The sequence below is a fragment of the Pleurodeles waltl genome, chromosome 7, assembly GCF_031143425.1.
Source record: "Pleurodeles waltl isolate 20211129_DDA chromosome 7, aPleWal1.hap1.20221129, whole genome shotgun sequence".
Classification (NCBI taxonomy): domain Eukaryota; kingdom Metazoa; phylum Chordata; class Amphibia; order Caudata; family Salamandridae; genus Pleurodeles; species Pleurodeles waltl.
In genome coordinates, this window is record NC_090446.1 from 84347659 (window position 1) to 84366402 (window position 18744).

The window sequence follows — 18744 nt, forward strand, 5'->3', positions numbered from 1 at the left end:
CACAACACAGCTTTTAAACAGCTTCTCTGTATTGCTCTTGAATGCGCTGCCCTTGGGGTGGCACAAGTTTGCAGCTGCCCTGATGGCAGTGCATTCTTCATAATGGGGCACACTTTCTGCATTCGCACTGGGTGTATGCGCTCATAGATGCATCATAGCGCAAACAGGAAAAGTGCACCCTATCTGTAATAGGGCCTCTGGTGCACATGGAGATGAAGTCATTTGCCTAGTTTACAAATTTGATCAACTCAGAAACCTATAATTACAACTTAGGCCTTTTAACACTTCAGCTAATAAACTGATATGCAGAACACATTTCAACATAATGACAAGACACCGTAGGACTTATTGGCAAAACCTGTGGCTAGCATTATTTATTAACTTGTTTAATGCCACTCCTCACAGCAACTTTCAAGAACATCATTAAACCAAACTAAGCACTGGTTGAAAGGTTCTGGTGTGGCAGGTTGATATTTATAGAAGCTCCCATTCAGAGAACAGCAATTGGTTCTTAGTTCTGCCAATGGGAATTTCTCCTTTTATTCCTCAGTAAATTAATCACAAGGACTGGGCAATCAGTGCCTTAGCATCCACAGTGGGGAAGGTGAGATCAGACCCCTGGGAAATGAGGTGAAACATGAAAATCTCAGATATATGAATATTAGGCATAGACCGACAAATCTATAAAAATAACAGAAGACAACCAGTTACTAAACTGAAGAACTAGGACCACAACTGAAGCACAACGGTGAGATACACAGCCGGACGGTATTCAAGCAATACATTGAACCATGTTGGAAAAATCAGCTAGTAGAAGTAAACTTTTTGGGACCGGCATGCGGAAAATGGCCAATGCCAGCTCAGAATCTCCGATTCTGCTTGAAGATAAGATCAAGAGCCCACCACTGTGACAACATGTGGTCGCTAAAGGTGGTAGATGCTTTCTCACCTGCCACTGTGACCTCGAGTGACAGCTCGAGGGAGGCTTTTCCTGTGCTGATCTTGCACTTCCAGTCGCCGCTGTCTTCCAACTGGAGGTCCTCGACTTGCAGTGTCTGGGTCAGGCTCTGGCCTCGATTGATCCTCCATGCCCTTCTCTCCTTGTCTTTGGGGTTCCTGCATGTGACGCTGACGTCCTGTGGAATGGTGGCTGGATTTGAAACTAGCAACAACTCAAGGTTGTCGGAGACAAGGAGGGCTTTGGAGTCAGCACTGGTCACTGGAGGGGGAAGGAGGAATGAGAAGCAAAAATGCTTATATTATTATTATAAGACTGGCCGGCATATCCCACCAATGTAGGCAGATTACTGTTACATGACTCAACTCCTCTACTGTTCTGGAACAAAATTACACCCCTGTAAGCAGATGCCACCGCTCCAATCATGCCCATGTCATATGAACGGGACCCTGTGCTACCCCTCATCACATATCTCCTCTGCCAGCAGATCCCACCTCTCTAAGCAGAATAACTGTATCATGTGAGTATGTTCCTCTTCTCTCCTAATCCCCCATAACATAAAGTACTTAAGCAGTACATCTGCTAAGCAAAAGCGCATTTGGTGTATCTAGGTTGTCCACAATTGCACTAATATGATGACATGCACTGTATGTACCACACACATACAACAGATTTGCGTCTGAAGCCTGTTTACAATTTACGGCGTATCTAAGTACCTAAGTGGCCTTCATTGTACGATGTATCTGAGTACATAAGTGGCCATTCACTCAGTGTGTACCACACACATTCACTATGTAGGCTCGTGTTTGAGGTATCTTAAAACACAAATGCATTATTAACTGGTGTAATGAATTTAAGTGGTACAATAGTTCATGGCCCCAGTGGTTACACTACGTGTGCCACGTCCACCAACATCTGTAGTAAAAGACTGTTCTCAAATGTACAGTTTAACTGGAAGTCAGAGAGATAAGGTTGTGGAGTACAGCTGAACAATCAGTATTTGTTTACCAAACACATCCACAAGGAATCACTATGCTTGGTACATCTAAGAGGTATGTAAGTGCACTAAGAACATGTTTGGAGGCATTTGGTGCAACACAGAGAATGTATGGCTAGAGAGTACACTGTGTGACTCACAAACATGCATGCAACAAGGTCTATAAATGTGGGCTATTTTATGTCTGTCAGGTAATAATGACTTACCTCTGGGTCCATCGTATTCCATAAGTACCATGACTGCAGCCAACAGTGTGTGTGTCTGTGTGTGTACATGCATGCTAATTAAATTTACATGAGTTGAAGTATATGTAAATGTTTGGGCAATACATGTTAAAGTTGGGTAAACCCCTCCATATATGTTTGGCCCACCAACAAGTCCGGCTGATCAGTGTATGGGAGTATGGTTGTTACATCTACTTGGAAGGAAGGTGACCAACAACAATAACTTGGTAGACCTAGAGAAGTCCTAGCGCAGTCAACCCCCACATCCCTGGGCCAAGGCTTGCCTTCTCCTGAATGGCACCTGCACATAAATATGGGCCCCGGTGTGCATCACTTACTGTTGAAAAGCACCAGCTGGACTCTCAGTATCTCCTTTATATTTGCAGTGGACGTGTATAAGCCAGCATCTGACATCTCCAGTTGAACAATGCGCATGGAGCAATCCCCTCGATTGAACTGCTGCATGTTTAGGTGGCTCCTAGACCGGGCCATTTCTGATTGGCCTTGAAGGGGAAACAAAGGAAAGGATATTCAGGCAGACATTGGCTTTAACTTTCTTGAAAAGGTTCTTTAAAACAGTGTAAACAAAATGTACTTTTAAATCTGTATCTATCTAACTATAGGAATTAATAGTACATTTCTGAGATATTTAAAAATATTGTATAAACGACCTGATCATTTGGATGCGCTGAATTTAGCTGACTTTTTTCTAAACTCACACTGTGAGATAAATTTTGCCTTGAAGCCCGGTTAAAAAGGAAACACTGCCGGAAGTGATCCAAGTTATGAAAAGGGGACAATGTGTATAGTGATCGTTTACCTATTGAAGTTTTGATTACGTGCCGTAAAAAAAAACTCATAGAGGTCCATACGAGGCTAGGAAAAAAGGGTTATTGCCACTGTTGATGAGGAAGACCTCAGTTTATATGATTCTGAAACACAACAACGATGTCAAATATTACAAGTCTCATCGGCCTTTCTCTGTATTAGAGGGAGAAGTCCAATTTCTCAGAAATGTATTGGCAACTAGGCTCATGACTGTAATGCTTAGTGACATACAGAATACGGAACAAGTTGATCTAACCTTGAAGTGTTTGATGTGCATGTTATAATGAAGTGGCATGTATGAGAGCATGCAAACTGTTGCACCTGGCCCTTTTTTGCAGGGTTATCCCCAAACTTTCTGCCTTCTTCCTCCTATTTTTTCTGACCTGTTTTTGATGACTTTAGGACTCTGGGAAATTTACCACTTCTGACCAGTGCTAAAGTGCAAGTGCTCCCTGTGTAAATTGTATTGGTGATTGTTTTATCCATGATTGACAAATCTGATTTACTAACAAGTCCCTAGTAAAGTGCACCATGTGTGCCCAGGGCCTATTAATCATATGCTACTAGTGGGCCTGCAGCACTGATTGTGCCACCCACATTATTAGCCCTATAAACATGTCTCAGACCTGTCACTGCAGTGTCTGTGTGCAGTTTTAAACTGACATTTCAACCTGGCAAACGCACCCACTTACCAGGACCAAATGTTCCCTTTTACTACATGTAAGTCACCCCTAAAGTGGGCCCAAGGCAGCCCATTGGCAGGGTGCAGTGTATTTAAAAGGTAGGACATCTACTTGTGTGTTTTAGGTGCCCTGATAATGAAATGCTGCTACATTTGGCTTTTACTATTGCAAGGCCTGCCTCTCCCATAGGGTAACATGGGATTGCCTTGAAATACCTTTTAAGTGTAATTTCCCACTGGTAGCAGCTAGAGCTATGGAGTTTGGGGTTTCTGAACTTACAATTTTAAAATACATGTTTTGGTGAAGTTGGTTTTTGAACAGTGTGTTTTTGAAAATGCCACTTTTAGAAAGTAGGAATTTTCTTGTTTAACCATATTGTGCCTCAGCCTGTCTAGCGAATATGCGTCTGGGTCAGGATGACAGTTGGGCTGTTAGTGCATTTACTCCAGACAGTCACACAAAGGGAGCTGAGGTATGCCCTGCATATCCTGATGGCCCATCACTAGGCTGGTGGGCCTTCCTGAGCTAGAGTGGTCTGAGGAGCTGACACTTGCACCTAAATAGGGCTCTGTCTGTCCTCACACAAAGCAGTCTCCAACCCCCTGGAGTGTGTCTGGGACCAGGGCAGGGAAGGCAGGGTATTGTGCACTACAAAGACTTTTCTTTGAAGTTTGCCTACTTCAAAGACAGATATTGGTATAACTAATGGACCTCTGACACCACAGAGTTAGAACACTTCTGAATTGAGGACATTCTGCCAGGAAGAAGGGTTGGATGCTGTAGAAGGGACTGCCACGCTGCCTGTTGCTTTGTTGTGCTGGACTGCTGCTTGCTACTTCTGTCCTGGGAATGAAATAACTGGACTTTGCTTTCTACATCCTGCTTTCCAAAGGTTCTCCAAGAGCTTGAACTGAGCTTGTCTCCTGTTAAGAAGTCTCAGGGCCATCAAAGACTTCACCTACAAGCACCTGGGCTCTCTTTCTGAGAGTCCTGACTTGCCAACTGTTGTTAAATCCAGTTCCTCCCTTGGAAGTGAGCTCTGGTGCAACTAAGGAGAAACTAAGCACATCGACTCCAGAGCGACTTCGGAACCAGCACCGCTCTCCAACTCCGCACCACCGCCTGCACCGGAGCTGTGGTCCTCGCTGAGTGCAACAACCACGACCTGCCACACAGGCCGGACGCCACCGCAGCACCTCTCAAGTCCCGGCACAGCGTGAATCCAGACTGCCATGTTACCGACGTCCGGGACACCTGACTCTGACTCCTCTGCAGCACCTGTGGTCCTGTGGTGTGATCGCAACACTGCCAAGTCGATGCCCTGCATCTTGACCTCTTGGATTCATCAACCCAGCCAGGTGGTAAGGAACCAACGCTTCACCACCAACACCACATCACCTACCCTGCAACCCTAAGGATCAAACGCCTCACCTCCCCTGCCAAGCAATAGGAACCAACGCCTTACCTCCCAGGTCGGAGACACAACACCGGCTTCAGCGATGCCTCACCTACCCCACTCCAGGCAATGTCTTTGTTTCCTCATTGTTTTCAAAGGTACTGTACCTGTGGTCTGTGTGACTCTGTGACCAGCCTGGACTCCCTCTCGAGTGAAGTTGGACTGTTGGGATAAACTCCATCAAGATGCTGTGATAGCCCCAGTTGGAACTATTGTTTCTAACCGCTTTACTAAGATACAATCATTGAAAATGTTTATCTTTACTTGCGTATGTTTAATTTTTGTTGTTTTATTCTTGTTTTACTCAGATAAATATTAGCTATTTTTCTAAACTGATGTGGAGTACTTTTGTAGTGTGTGTGTTTGTGTGTGTGTGTGTGTGTACACAAATACATTACACATTGCCTCTGAGATAAGCCTGGCTGCTTGAGCTAATCTACCAAGGGGGTGCGCAGGGGTTATTTTAGCTGTGTGACTCCCTTACCCTGACTAGAGTGAGGATCCCTACTTGGACAGGGGGCAAACCACTGCCATCTAGAGACCCCATTTCGAACATAAAACAACCTAGGATTTTTTAAATGGTCATTACAGTCATGACCCTGTTCTGCTTTCATTGCTAAACTAATGTCTTGAACTACAATCTCAGAGTCTGCAGACTCGCTCTCATTCTTACATCCGATGGCATATAATCTGATAAGATATATCCTTATATATATGATCTGGACACTTGATATCCTACTGTAAACCTGAACTTTGCCTAGAGGATAATTGTACATTACATATGTATAATAATATGAGTGTCTCAATAGGAGACAGTGTTAGACTCAAGACAACATCCCTTGAAAACAGAAGTAAAACGTTTGGGAATTTTCTGTATACTAAGTGCCCTCTTGATATAACTGCTATTTTGAGAACCGTATGTGTGGTTTAACATGCACTTGCATGAATACTAAAGCAAAACAACTTTGTGATAAAAAGTAATCATTATTCCCACTCTGTTTGAATTTCATTTAAGTGCCAGACGTTGTTCTTGCTGCAGATGAAAGTGCTTCCCCACTGTACAAAATATCAACATTAATACTGTCTGGGCAAACGTTTCACGTCATTACTATCAGTTAAAAACAACGAAATAGTGAATGGTTAACCTCTCCAAAGAGTTTACCAATGTCCTGCACCATGTGTGGTGCATTTTTAGCACATTTTCCTCGGCATTAGCTGGAACCACCTTTATTTTTGTTGCAATCTGCAAATTATACAGAAGAAAGTGGCAAGTATGGCAATTTCGTAAATATATGTGAAAGTCTGCCGCAACACAACCATGTTTTTCCAGTGCCACTGTAAGTGCTAGTCTTCCTGCTCTTCCTATCCTGTGGTCTGCTTTTGAGATGCCACTTAAATAAAATGCTCCTAGTTAGGAACAAGCATTGGCAATGCCAAAAGGTCTGGATTATGAGTAAAAGTTCCTTTTGTGTCATTGATGGGTTTAGGTGCTCAATAATTCATCATCCAGCACTCTGTCACACATATTTGCCCTCATGAATTAATTTATTAATCCACTGTGTCATTCCTGCATTGACCCTCAGACACAACCACAATGAAATGCACACCATCTCCACAACAAATAGAAGATAAATGAAAAGCATACAACTAGAAAAAAAATGTTGCACATTAAGTATTCAACATCAAACCCCTGCCTAACTACGGTAATCTGTGTGAATTGATATAACAAAATGACTATCTATAGGCATTAATACAGAGTAATAACAATCCACACTCAAATGCTTATTGGCCTTAGCAGATGCTTTACACAATACCTATGTCAGGTCTACTGCCTTTATCATGGTATTTCATAATAAACAGATCAGGCCTACAGCCATGATCATTGGCTTACCTTCATAGCTAACTCAGTCCTGCTGTATCAAGTATAAGCTTTGCCACAAGTCAAAAAGTGCAATACAAGCAGTCTTTGTAGTGGAAGCAGACAATCTTGGCCCAATCAAGTCCCGTACTGAGGGATGTTAACAGGTGAGTGAAGCCTAAGCCCCATTCTCAGTAGTGGTCTTAAGGCACTTTTTTGTTGATCAAATAAGGTCAGGCAGCAGCTGCACTGTCGAGCCAGACCTAAAATTCTATGTAGATTAGTGTAGCCCTTGGCATCCCATACTGCTCTGTAACACAAAAAATGATGGAAGTGAGAACGTGCTACTCCCATCTGTGTTGCTGTCAGAGGAAAACAAACACCTCCAATTATCTAGTTATAAAAGGCACTTTGACAGCATTACAATGACAGCCTGAAAGTTCAAGCTCTGGCAGCCATACTACTGATGGCTCAGACAGCTGGATACAATGTAATCAACGCTGTGTGGAGGGGAGTACTTTTTTCTATGCAAGTGCACAACCTCTGCCCAATCGGAACATGTGCTCAGGATCTACAAACATGAAAAATGGTTCCCCACTCTGTAGTACTCCGGAAAGCGCCTTTTTTGGTCAAGTACAGTAACATCTAGCAACTGCTGCACTGTCCAGACAGACCTAAAAAGCGATACAGTACCAAAACATAATGAGATCTCGAGGGCTAGACATAATGTTCCACATGAAGCTGGTAAAACTGGCCACATTGCTCCAGAAAGACACGTAGGACAGCCAAGTAGTTTCCACAACGTTTGAATTCGCATCCCCTATGTGGTCATGCTTGATCAACAGTTACCCCCAAAAAGAAGCACTTGAACCCCTTTGAGAAAAGCTTAACTGACAGACTGTACCTTTAAAAACAAATGTGACTCCCTTTTGCCACTGGAGAATGATGCTGTTTTCCTTCTCCCATTTCAGGTTCTTGATCTCAGCATTTGCTTCACATTTCAACGTGACCTCAGCGGAGACCCTGGCGAGCATCACCGTCACTTCCTGGTTTAGACCTGAAATTGACAAAACATGCCCATGCAGAGGTGAGACGCGACATTTTCTCACACTTTGAAGGCAATGCATCCCAAAATTCGAGGTAGGAGCTCGTAACTGAAATAAACAACATTGATCTTGGTAACCTTTAACAGTTAGGCCCTTCCATGGATAATGTTGATAAACAACTAAATTCCTGCGTGTTAAGCCAATGTGTATACTGTCTCATCTGATACCGGATCTAGGGCCAGATGTACCAAAGGTTTTTACCCATCCTGTGTCTATGGGAAAAAGTGTTCGTACATATGGCCCCTAGTTCCTTGTTTAAGGATACTATGCTCACTGTATTAGTTGAACATACTAGCTTTGCTGCAACATTATTTTGCTTGTAAAAGCAATGTTTGTTTAAAATGCTGCCAAAGCCAATGGTTGTTTTTTTAATTTATTTATTTGTGAACATGTATTAGTTACAGAGTGCTCTCAAACTTGGCTGAACCATAATGTACCAACATCGATCTTCAAGCAAGCCCCCAGTGAAACTATTGTTATATCATAAAATGAAACTAAAAGTAGATTTTATTTTTAAAAAAGTAGAGTTAGAATAAGGTTCTGGAGGCACTTGAATAACACCAGCAGAGGCGCTGGATGCAGATAACCGAGTGCGACAGAGACAAAATGGTGGATGAAGCCCAACAGAAGCAGCCCTCTGAGCAGAATGGAGGTGCAGAGCTCCATGAAGCCCACTGAAGGTGTAGGGTTCGAACAAAAGGTGCACAAAACAAATGGTAATGAATGCCCCTGGCTTTGGATTAAGCAAACGAGGTCTGCTTCACAAGGAAAGGCCTTCCTGGTGTGAGCAGATACATAAGTGGCGATTAACTTTTGAACTACCTGAACGAAAGGAAACTCAGTAGTAGATAAAACTTTGCAGCGGCATTAGCATAAAACCTCATGGTGCGGCACATGATAATGTCCCCCACATTGATCAGAAACAGGGCCTGATGGGGACTGATTTGCTGCAGTGTTTTTTTTAGGCTAGATACTTGGGCTAGATAGTGTGGACCAGCTAAGAATAGTAATTCCACAGCAGACACAGCATGGTCCACCTGATGGCCGGCTGCCAAGGACTAACAAAGTTCCTGAGTTAACCCTAATATCTCGGACTATGGGTACCTTAAAGACAGAACTCAAAGAGACTTCAACTTCACCTTATCACTGACAGTGGATTATAGGCAAGTGTGCTAAAAATAAATAAATAAAAATTGAGATTGCATTATCTATCTGAGAGGGGACCATGTGCTTCTTTAAAAGTAAACAACTGTAGCCATTTGAACTCCAAGAAGCGATGCCTGTCATCATTTTCTCAATGCGTGTTGGGGTTCTGGCCATGTGGCACAAATTCCTGGGTTACACGTATTTACTCTGTTCACACATAGGGGGTCATTACAATCTAGGCGGGCACCGCCAATGCGGCCACACTCGCGCCACGGCCATTATGAGATCCCTGCTGGGCCGGCGGGCAGAAATCTGGTTTCCGCCTGCCGGCCCAGTGGGGATCTCGGCTGCAACACAGGAGCTGGCTCCAAATGGAGCCGGCGATGTTGCGCCTGTGCGACGGGTGCAGTTACACCCGTCGCGCTTTTCACTGTCTGCATAGCAGACAGCGAAAAGCTGCACGCAGCTGTGGCATGGGGTCCCTGCACTGCCCATGGCAGTGGCATGGGCAGTGCAGGGGCCCCCAGGGGCCCCCGACTCCCCTTTCCGCCAGCCTTTTCATGGCTGTGCAAACCGCCATGAAAAGGCTGGCGGGAGGGGGACTTGTAATCCCCTGGACAGTGATGCAAGCAGCGCTGCCCTGGAGGATTACTCCTGCTGGGACAAAAAGTGGCGGGAAACCGCCGGTCCCGGCGGTGCGACCGCGGCGCTTCCGCCGCGGTCGTATTCCCCAGGATTTCACCGCCAGCCTGTTGGTGGTGAAATCCGTCAAAACAACCCTGGCGGTCAAAGACGGCCAGGGTTGTAATGACCCCCCTATAATCATCCCCATAGACACAAAACAATCTGCCCTTTTCTGCATATGACCAGCCCATCACAGCAGCACAGACCTTACTCTGGGGCGAGGGTGATATGAGAGGTGGGATGATGGCACTGGCAGGAGTGTAACATAACCCACTGCAGCTCCCGAGGTGTTTCGGGCACACACCCTGTGCCAAAGAAGAGACTCTTCAGCTGTGAGGCCAGATGGCCAGCAGCTGCCTATTACAAAGTGAACCAAAATAAAAACTGCAGCACCAGCTAAGCTCAGCCGAGAGCAGGAAGTGATGTGCTGCAGGGGACGAGACCCCATCTGCGATGACTTGCGGACAGCACAGGAGTTGTCCACGTGTCAGATTTAGCATCACACAAGAAGAGAGTAAGACTACAGCATTTATTACGACCCTGGCAACCGGTTTCTCGTGTTTGTAATGTGGGCCCCTTCCATTTACCTCCGAAGCCATTGATAAAAGGCACAGGTATATGCTGAATCCGTCCATTCAGCAAATCACAAAGCCGGGTTTGCTATAATACATCAATCTCATTAGATGATTCACATTTGATCAAACAAGGCAACAATGCCAAACTGAGCTGTTAAAGTGCAATAGATGATCCAGGAGCTCAGGTCGTTGCTAGCACTGTGATCTGTCAGTCCCTGGAAACCAACCTGGAGCTGCATAAATGTCATTGAATCAGCTGCATATCCTACAAAACTCTACTGAGGCTTGCTTAAAAATCCATAGTTTCTACAACCACAATGGGATCCTCTGCAAACCCAGTATGAGGGTGGTTTGAGACAAATGACTTGGTTATCATTAATGTAGTAGGTGCAGTTATGTGATGAGCCCTCTGGCACCCCGACTATTACAGTCCTTCACTACCTCAATGGAAGGGTAATTTTCGTTGCATCCGTTAGGATCTGTGACACCTTTGCTATGCACTGCAAACAGCTTCTGAAACCAAGAGATATCAGACCAACCAGGTCATACCAGCGGCAGCAAGTCAAGGAATGGAAGAAGCACCTCACCAAAGCATAAAATACAATAGAATAACAATATGGCGCAAAAATTGTATTCTTTTTTCATTCCTTTTTACAACATAAACAACTACATTTCCTAAATCGAATTACAGGTGAACTAAAATGTTTTTGAATATCTTCAATCAAATGAGTGAACACTGCAACCAACTTGGATGCCTCACTCATCATAGTCAGGGCCACAGAATTATGCTATTGTGTGGCAATTTTCGCATAATTGTAGATTTTCTGCATTTGCCTCATAATCTGAATATTTTTTAAAAAAATTGTTTCAAACTCAAACGCCTCAAAAGTTAATAAAAACTCAGCAACAAGTGTTGTCAAGCAGTGGAGAGCCCTTTGCAAAGGATGATTGGTCACCTTTCTAAATCGTATTGCTATATTTGGATGGTAAACTGGTACTGATGAGGTGCAACTAATGGCCAGCTAGTGTCAACAAGTTTAACCAAGAAAATGAAGTGAGACTATCGCAAACTGTGCTGCATAATTTGCCTTTTCTTGTTGCATAATTTACTCAACTCTGCTGCACAATTTGGCCCAGCCCTGGCGCATAATTCCATTGGCTCTGCACATCGTCCACCCACCGGTTCTTCCCTTCCTTCACGACCCCAGAAACATTAAAAGTGCTCCACACCTTAGTTAGGAATGTTTATCAAGGATGGTGGTCAGGAGTCCGCGTGCTGGAATTTCTGCCGCACGCGCGCCGCTCAGCAGCCTGGGCGTGGCTTGCGCAGGGAGAATCCAAGATGGCGCCGCGTGTTTACATCCCGTCTCCTTGGCAACGGACGAAGCGCACGGTCGGCCCTCTGGGAGCCTCTGGCCGCACACACCGGGGGCTCGAGGACACCTGCGCCCCCTCCCCGGGGGCAGGGGGTCCCGAGACATGGCCTCCTACCGTGGACTCCCTCCGGACCTCAACTCGGGGGGCATCGCCCGGCTGTACCAGGAGCTGCTGCAGCCGCTCACCCTGCTGCCCCGGCCGGGTGCCGGGAGCCGCGGATATCCCGTGGGACTGTCATCGGCCCCCGCCACCCCGGAAGCGGACTCCCCGGCTCCCCTGACCCGGGAGGCGGAGGGCTCCGCGCCCCTGTCCGCGCTGCCCCGGCTGCTGGAGGCCCGCATGCGGCGCCTGCCCTGCCCCGGGCTCCCCGCCGCCGTGAAGTCCGCGCTGCAGGAGCTGGTGCTGGAGGAGGTGCGGGCCCTGTGCCGGGAGCCGCGGCTCTGGGCCCCGGAGCCCTCGCTGTCGCCGGGGGAGCAGCAGGAGCTGCGGAGGCGCACGGTGGCGCACGCCGCCCTGGTGGCCGAGGGGCTCCTGCAGCACTACCTGCAGCTCCTGCGCCAGGCGGGCCCCGGGGGGCTCCTCACCCCGCCTGCCGCCCTCGCCCGCCTGCGGGCCCAGCTCATGCTGCACTGTGCCCAGCTCCTCCACCCTCACAGCGTCCGGGTCTGCCTGCTGCGGGACATGAGGGAGCTGCGGGAGGCCCAGGCGTCGGCAGGCAGGGATGGCACAGCACCCACCCGAGGGAGCACAGGAGGCAGCGCTAAGACACTGTCAGGGGCCCGCCCTGCCACTAACACTGGAGGTGCGGCAGGGGCCCCTAGGATCAGCACTGGAGGGGACGCACAACCCGTGGGGCATGTCTCCAAGAGCCCTGGAGGTGTCACTGGCACCGGTGACGCTCAGGTCACCAGTACTAGGTGTGCCCTTGACAGACAACCAAGAAAAGTCCGTCCTTTTAGTCCTGGAGAGGCATCAATGTCCGAGAAAAAACGAGCCTTGCCTTCCCGTGAAATCCGTTGCACAAACACTGGAAGGGCCTCGGGACATCAGGCAGTGCCAAACCATCAGATTCAGCAGCCACGTTTTGGATATCCACCTATCGACCACGAAGCCGCAGATTACCCACAGGAGTTTCGTCCCCTCACCTGTAAAACGTTCACAAGCTGCCTTTCAGCTCTGACCATGGACTACTTTGTTAATCTCAGCCGACCCCACATTGAGAGACATCGGCAGCAGAGGGTGGAGGACTTGAGGGAGATTCAAAGCATACCGCCCCTGGACTTGAGCAAAGTTTATCATTTGCTGAGATGTCCCCAAGTGAGGGTGGATTCTTCCACTGGCATGCCTTGTCAAGCTGTAAGGACGCCATGTCCAGTGTTGTGTTCCAAAGGCCCCAGATCTGCCCAACAAACCAAAGCTTTTCGGGTGGCAGATCTGAACAGATGTCAGTCGTTGCCAAACCTGAGAATGGGAGAACTGTCGACAGAGGAGCTGGGCATCCCTATGAAGAGGTTTCTTTCTCAGACCTCTCTCCTTCCACCCAGTGGTGCCACTGCAGATGTTGAGGTATCTGCAGAAGATGACCTGAGGAAGCTAATGGAGCCTTCAAAGGAACAAACGTTGCCCAGTGCAGAAGACCCGAGCAACGACGCAGAACTTCCACCTTTAATCAGAGCCTTGAACCATGGTAAGGTGAACACATCCAAACTTAGGGACATGCAAGAAAGAATAAGGGTTTTAAGTGAAAAAGAGGAAGTCAAACTTCGTGAGGATACAGTGCTTTCTGAAGAACAGGCTTGTCCCCAGTCTGATGCAGTATACTTGCACATTCCCAACAAGCCTACTCTGAAAACTGCTGACGTCCAAATCTCAAACCGAATCTTTCTGGATGTAAGCGATATTAAAAAATACCCCCCAATCTACAATGAGCTTCTGGGGGAGATTGAGCCAGCTACTGTTAGCAGATTGGACAAAAGCCTCTCTAAAGGAGAGGATGTCCGCGATGTCTATTCCGAGCTGAAGAACAGCATTCCCACAGACCACCTGCGATTCGATCAGGATCCCTGCATCGAGCCCTACGCTGCCAATGTTGATTTATCGAAATGTATGACGTCTTCAACCTTGACCAGAAGAAGGGAAGAACGCGTAATTAACCCACAGCTCACCAATCTGATCCAGCATGACCAGTTCAGTTCAGACCGTGGAACAAGTGGTGATCATCAAGAAAATCTCTCTTCCCAGGACCATAGGCGCTCTCATGCACAGTCATCGTGGATTAAACAATTGAAAGAAACTCTCAGTCTTGACGACTATCTAAAGTATGTCTCCTCGCAGGACACTGACTATCTGGGGGTGGTTTTCCATTTATACAACAGCGATGACAGTGAAGATGAAGATCAGGCAGCAATAGAAGCGGCCACCAAACAGCGAGAAGAAAGGAAAAAAGAAAAGGCAAAATTGTTGGCACAACTTTGGTCTAAGAAAGAGCAGCGTTTTCCTGGGATGTGGAATGCAAACTCCATCTTGCTTGGAGGCCTTGGCGGAATCTGTGGCTTTGGAGCTGTGGAACCTGAGCAGGAGGTGGAAGAGGCGAGTACCACAGCAGAACTGGAAGTGATTCAGTCCAGATTGGAAGCAGTATGGAAGAGTCTTCATGTCCCAGAGAGCGAGAGACTTGACATGGCAATCAAGTATAGCTCCCGCGAATACCAAGCACTTATCCCCAAGGCAGTTGACGCTTGGGAAAAGGCCACAGAGGTTATTCTGCAACGAGAACAGCTTCTGAAGAAGCTCGAGATGTTTGAGCAAACAGCTTCTGACCCCAACCGCTTCTTTCAAAGGGGCTACGAAGGAAGTTTTGTGGCAAGGAAGAAAGAGGCGAAAGAAAGGAAGGCCTTACATTTTCAAATTTCAAAAACTGAAGCGGAGCTCTTAAAAATGTTGCAGAAAATAAAGAAAACGTACAAAGACACCATGACTTTTAAGGGTCGTCCATACCTTGAGAAGATGCAGTGGGACAAGACGGAAATGCTGTATTGGCTACAGCAAGAACGACGCAAAATCTCAATGGGCATAGATCCGAAGAATGAGAACCTGTGCGCAATGCTCCCGCCTCTACATGCGCCACTTTAAAAACTATTGTCTAGTTGTAATGGATTGTTGAGAATTCCTCTCAGCTGTTTTTCATTTTTTCTCAAGACTTGAACGTTGTAGGTTGAAATACCGAGAGTATAGTCTTGAATAAATAACTTATTTACCGTGGGAGACAATGACAAGAAATTAGCAGAAATCCAAATCTGGGCACTGAAGCACAGCAGGTTGTCGTTGGGTCTCTGCCCAGTTGTAACTGGTATACACTGCTGAGTAATTCATAGATGTTATTATTCCCTAACCAGCAGAGGGTTTCTCTAAGATGGCTAATGCAGTGGGTTTCCGCAGAAGCTGATGGCACTCGGGAAGCTGTTGCGTTGCTGTGTGCTGCATCACATTCTGCATCAGCCAATACTGGGAGTTTTTTGGAGGAAAGTTATGATTTATTTTCAAAGTGCCATGAAAAAGGGTGACAAAAAACCTAAAACATGAATTATTTTTTAGGTCTTTCTTGCCAAACATGTAGTCCTTTATAGTTGTGTAGTTCACCCCATGCAAGCAATCTAGTGTTCTAGACGCGAAGCTCAGGCCCAGCTCACTCCTTGCAGAGTGTACAAGGACAGGGTGACCACAGTCTCAGGCCACACCTTCCTTACACAGTTGTCTAGCTAATGACATGGTGGCCCATTTGAGCACTTTGAGGCTTTACAGATTGGTACGAGAACAATATTTTTGAGGCGGTTGGAGCAGGACCAATAATTTATTTACCTGCAGTGTTGGATCTCCCATCTACTGTCCAGCCAACAGGTGGCAGCAGTTAGCCAACATGTCACATGACTGGCGTAAACAAGCATTGGCAATGGCAATAGGTCTGGTTTATGTAGGCCCTATCAATTCAGAACAAAAAATCCATGTGTAGTAATAAGTGCCTCCTCCCATCTATGCTGCTGCCAGAGAAAATCCCATACGTTATCCAGTTATCTAAGACACTTTAGTTGCATTACTGCACATATGTATGCTCCTGAAAGTACAGGCTCAGTCAGCTGGGAAAATAAACAAAATGATCACAGCTATGTAGAGGACAGGCAGTTTTTCTGTCGAAGCTTACAACTTCTACTCAATCAAAAATGTACTGCTGGCTCCCAACATGTGAGCAGAGCCAAAACCATTATCCTGATGCTTCCCATGTAATTGTTTGGCAAAAGCTGATCTGTCGAGCCAGAGCATAAAAATGCCCACTGTGTGCGAGTGGAACAATGTAGGTAGATGGACAGTTTGAAGAGCCTGGGCATTTTCAGACATGTACAAGAGAGTTTGTCGTAACCAGTCTGTCTCCAATGCACAAAATAATGGATCATTGTAACACTTTATCTCTCTAAGCAAACCTACATTTAACCATCCGTGGCAGTGGGCCACCATTTTTAACTCTAGATGTAATTTGGTGCCCAGCATTTGCGGTGCCATAAAAGTTTGTTCAGTACTACCTTACCCTTAAACTGCACCTGACCCTTCAAAATCTCCCTCAATGAACCAACTGACCTGGTGTCAGTAACCAAGGCAAGGTATGCAGGGCGATCAAGAGGCGCGCTGGTTCCTAGGTTTTGCCATAGGTGAAAGAGAGGGTAAGCAATGGAAAGTTTTGAAGTGGGAGTGTTTTACTTTCTTCTTTTGAAAGTTGGTGTAAAGGGATTGTTTATGTAGCAGAAAAGTAATTCTCTTCCTTAATAGGGGGATTTTCAGTTGTAAATAAATACATAAACCATGGGTATTTATTATATGTGAGGTATATCTACTCTGTAGCTACACTTCATGTAAATGCAAGAGTTTCTTTCCCCTAAAGCCCCGCTTCAGATCAGACAGCATCAATACTAATGCTCTTTCATGTACCACGACACTCATGTGGGTGTTTTTTGGGGCAGTACAACTAGAAGGTTGGCTGGAGTGCTGTGTGTCTGTTAGTCATGCACTTTTTTTTATTATAGGAGTATTGTTGTACCTTAGGGAAGTGAAACAGGCCCGTGTGCTGTGTACCTGGTGGGCTGGGCAGAGTTGTTCACTCTGATCACAGATCAGTCTGTTGGCATCTACGTGATGTCATGTTGGCTATGTCTCTTAGGTGCTAGCCGGACTTCTGTTGTCGGTGGGAGGGCCATGCTTTTGGAACTGTCTGAGGATATGTTCAGGGCTGTGTGGGGACTTGAGGAGGCTAAATGTTGGAAATTAGTTGACTGGTGAGGAAGGAGGACAGAGAAGTCACGAGAAGAGAGAAAAGGGATATGGATATGCAAGGTTGGAAGCTTACAACATGCTGTGTTGGTTCAATCTATCCTTCAGTGCCAACAAAGCTGCTGTCACGACTGGACTCACCTAGCTGGAACCCCAGCAGAAGATACAAGGCCGTGAGCCAGCTCTTGCTCTTTCTTGCGTGTGAATCCATTTTTTCCTGGCGCTCTCCTTCAGGTATAGTCTTCTCAGCTGGGCTGTTGAGTGAAGTCAGTCTCTGAGGTCAGCGTTTGGAATCCGACTGTCTACCACTACAGCCTTACTTGATGTTTAATATGGGAAAGATAAGAGAGTAGGAATCAGAGTCAGGAACACAATGCTCCATTAGTCCCTTCAAGATTTGCCAAATAGGTTAATTAGCCATGATATCGAGAAATTGTACCTTTCCTTTCTGGCTTTCTGTGGCCAGGAGCATGCAATCTTTGTGCAAAATACTTTAAAGATGGCTGACGGAGTTCACAATCCACCCACCACCAGTGTAAATGTGTTCTCTGTTTTTGAGCAGTAAATATTGGGCTACCACCAATGTTTTGCTTAAAGTCAATTACCAAATATCTGTATTTTCTGCGTTGTACAAGTTTACTTCATACAATCTATACACTCTAAGCCCATTAGCATGACCATTCATTTTTGCTTTAATTATTTGTGTCAAATAATATTTTGTTTTTGTCGGCCTCTGCTGCTTTCGTTTCTCTTCTTGACCTTTTTAGTTAATGTGCATAGTAGTATCGCTTTATGTCAATGCAAGAGGCCTGTGGCAGATATCACTCCTTGTTGGCCCGTGCCTTCCATAAGTCTGCGGTGTGTGAATTGTGAGATGTGGACTGGTCTAGACTATAAGTTATCTCCTACCCACTTAGCCACATCGCATCACACCCAGGTTGCTCCTTTTCGTGTGGGCCAACAGTGAGTGATTGGAAGCGGTCACCATTAGACTACATACAGGATGACCTTTTACCCCATGTACATGTGACTGACAGCCATGTTTGCCTGTTGCTGTTAAAGGCATAGTGGAGCACCAAAGAAGTGACATACTGCTAAGTTAAAATATCCACCCCTTCCATGTATTTAGCCCAAATTTCTAACATTTTATACCACATTTCTAACAATTGTAAGGTTCCATAGGGCTTTCGGAGAAAATCCACTGTTTACACTTTAGGGTTTCTCGTTGATTCAGTTCAGTGGAGTCTGCTTTTGACTGGTCAAAAAAAGATGAGTCAAGTAAGACGTGTCAGATTTTTGTAGCAGATGAGACGTATGGCTGTGTAATGATAGATAACACCGTATTAACCATACCATTGATATGCATCATCATCTAGTTAACATGCTTTTATGCAACGTTGACCATGTGTGGATGGAGTATATGTATGCTAACTTGTTCTGAAAGGTTTAGAGATGTAGATTTGTGAGGGGATCAACATCATTTTTGAGGTGGCAATGCTTAGCAAAACGGAAGGCCTGTTGTGCCGATAACACAAG

The 18744-nt window shown here is 45.9% G+C and overlaps 2 protein-coding genes across 2 annotated transcripts in view; one reads left to right on the forward strand and one right to left on the reverse strand.

Moving 5' to 3' along the window:
- Positions 1 to 17524, reverse strand: part of CD4 (CD4 molecule) — a 61525-nt gene extending 44001 nt beyond the window's left edge. Inside the window, exons 1-4 of the mRNA XM_069243073.1 lie at positions 17350 to 17524; positions 7909 to 8061; positions 2518 to 2682; positions 950 to 1219 (exon numbers count right to left, since the gene is read on the reverse strand). Coding sequence (XP_069099174.1) covers positions 950 to 1219; positions 2518 to 2682; positions 7909 to 8061; positions 17350 to 17419 — 658 coding nt within the window. The 5' untranslated portion in view covers positions 17420 to 17524. The remainder of the gene's footprint in view (positions 1 to 949; positions 1220 to 2517; positions 2683 to 7908; positions 8062 to 17349) is intronic.
- CCDC87 (coiled-coil domain containing 87) lies at positions 11839 to 17382 on the forward strand. The gene has a single exon (XM_069243072.1). The coding sequence runs from the start codon at positions 11995 to 11997 to the stop codon at positions 15022 to 15024; it is 3030 nt and encodes a 1009-aa protein (XP_069099173.1). The 5' UTR covers positions 11839 to 11994; the 3' UTR covers positions 15025 to 17382.
- Positions 17525 to 18744: the final 1220 nt, after the last annotated feature.

Coding starts and splice junctions, on each gene's coding strand:
- CCDC87 (XM_069243072.1), top strand. CDS start 11,995: ATGGCCTCCTACCGTGGACTCCCTCCGGACCTCAACTCGGGGGGCATC.